The 1,478-nt window shown below is 35.3% G+C and overlaps 1 protein-coding gene across 1 annotated transcript in view; it reads left to right on the top strand.

Annotated features, from left to right (window-relative positions):
• LOC107578783 (excitatory amino acid transporter 2-like) overlaps positions 1 to 1,472 on the top strand; it is a gene marked incomplete at its 5' end in the record, with an annotated part of 6,275 nt that extends 4,803 nt beyond the window's left edge. The window contains 2 exons of the mRNA XM_016264698.1: positions 13 to 207; positions 1,318 to 1,472. Of these exons, the coding sequence (XP_016120184.1) occupies positions 13 to 207; positions 1,318 to 1,456 (334 nt within the window). The remainder of the gene's footprint in view (positions 1 to 12; positions 208 to 1,317) is intronic.
• Between the last annotated feature and the right edge of the window lie 6 nt (positions 1,473 to 1,478).

Consider the following 1,478-nt stretch of genomic DNA (forward strand, 5'->3'; position numbering starts at 1 on the left):
TGTCTTTTGCAGTGCTGGGACATTACCTGTTACTTTCCGCTGTCTGGAGGAAAATCTGGGCATTGACAAGAGAGTGACTCGATTTGTGTTGCCTGTTGGAGCAACGATCAACATGGATGGTACAGCGCTTTATGAGGCCGTAGCAGCCATCTTTATTGCCCAGATGAACGGAATAGAACTTGATCCTGGTCAGATCGTGACAGTCAGGTAAGACCAATGTCTGGAGAAAGAAATTAATATAAACTTCACAAAAATGTTATTCTGATTACATGTACCTTCTGATTCACTGTAGGCGGTTGCCTGGTAGCTATATACAATTAAAGGAAGATTTTACCCAAAAATTAAAATTCAGTAATTATTTCCTCATCTTCACATTGTACCAAACTTGTTTAGTGTTATTTGTTTCTGTTTAACAAAAACAGAAAAATCTTTACACAGTTTTTGCCACACAATGACAGTTCATAGTGATCATGTCTTCAAGCTATTATGATGATATAAAAAAAAACACTAGAGAAGAAGTCCATATGATTGTGCTCTGTATTCCTAATAGTATTCCTGGGTACATCTGGATCATTGAGTCAGAAAAGAACAGTACAATCTGATTTATGAAATCTATTAACTGGTTCTCGGAAAAGTGATTTATTTTATGAATTGGACTGAGCTGGTTCTCAAGTTCAGCTCTTTAACTCAGTGGATCAGGTAGCAGCTGCTAACAACTGATTAGCCTGAATGAATATCAGTAAACGTTAAACATTAATACATAATGGAAAGTAGCAGGTTAAACATAAAAACATTAAGGCACAACTCATTTTTGCCATCTACATTTTAGACAACAAAGGCTGCTATTTCATTACTTTCAACCTCAATGTTTTTAAGTTTAACAGAAAAGTGTTTGTTTTCCATCAGTAAGAAAACTGCAGTTTGTTTCTTAAGAGTTGTTCTCTTTTTTGTGAATTTTCAGTAAATATCAGTAAACGAAGAATTAAATGTCAATGTGTTTGTCACATAAAACTGTCATATTGTTTCAGAAGACTTGAAAATATATTATTATTTCTAGCTTGATAGATATGGTCACTATGAACTGTTGATACTCTTTGAAAGTTCTCTTTCTCAGTTCTACAGAAAAACCAAATCACAGCAAATGGTTTTGGACCGAGATTAGGGTAAATAAATAGTGACAAATTAGACGTTTTTAGCAAAACTATTAATAAAATCACATTACACCATTTTCAAAGGAAGAATGAGAGTCATGTGATATATTATTCTTAAAGTTTGCAGCTAATCTTATCAAATCAAATAATTACATTTTGTTTGTAGCCTTACAGCGACTCTCGCTAGCGTAGGAGCTGCCAGTATTCCCAGTGCTGGTCTGGTGACGATGCTTCTGATCTTGACAGCTGTGGGACTACCGACTGAAGACATCAGTTTACTGGTAGCAGTCGACTGGCTACTGTAAGTTAAACCAATCTCTCTCTCTC

The sequence above is a fragment of the Sinocyclocheilus grahami genome, unplaced genomic scaffold (genome assembly GCF_001515645.1).
Source record: "Sinocyclocheilus grahami isolate Dianchi unplaced genomic scaffold, SAMN03320097.WGS_v1.1 scaffold11930.1, whole genome shotgun sequence".
NCBI lineage: Eukaryota > Metazoa > Chordata > Actinopteri > Cypriniformes > Cyprinidae > Sinocyclocheilus > Sinocyclocheilus grahami.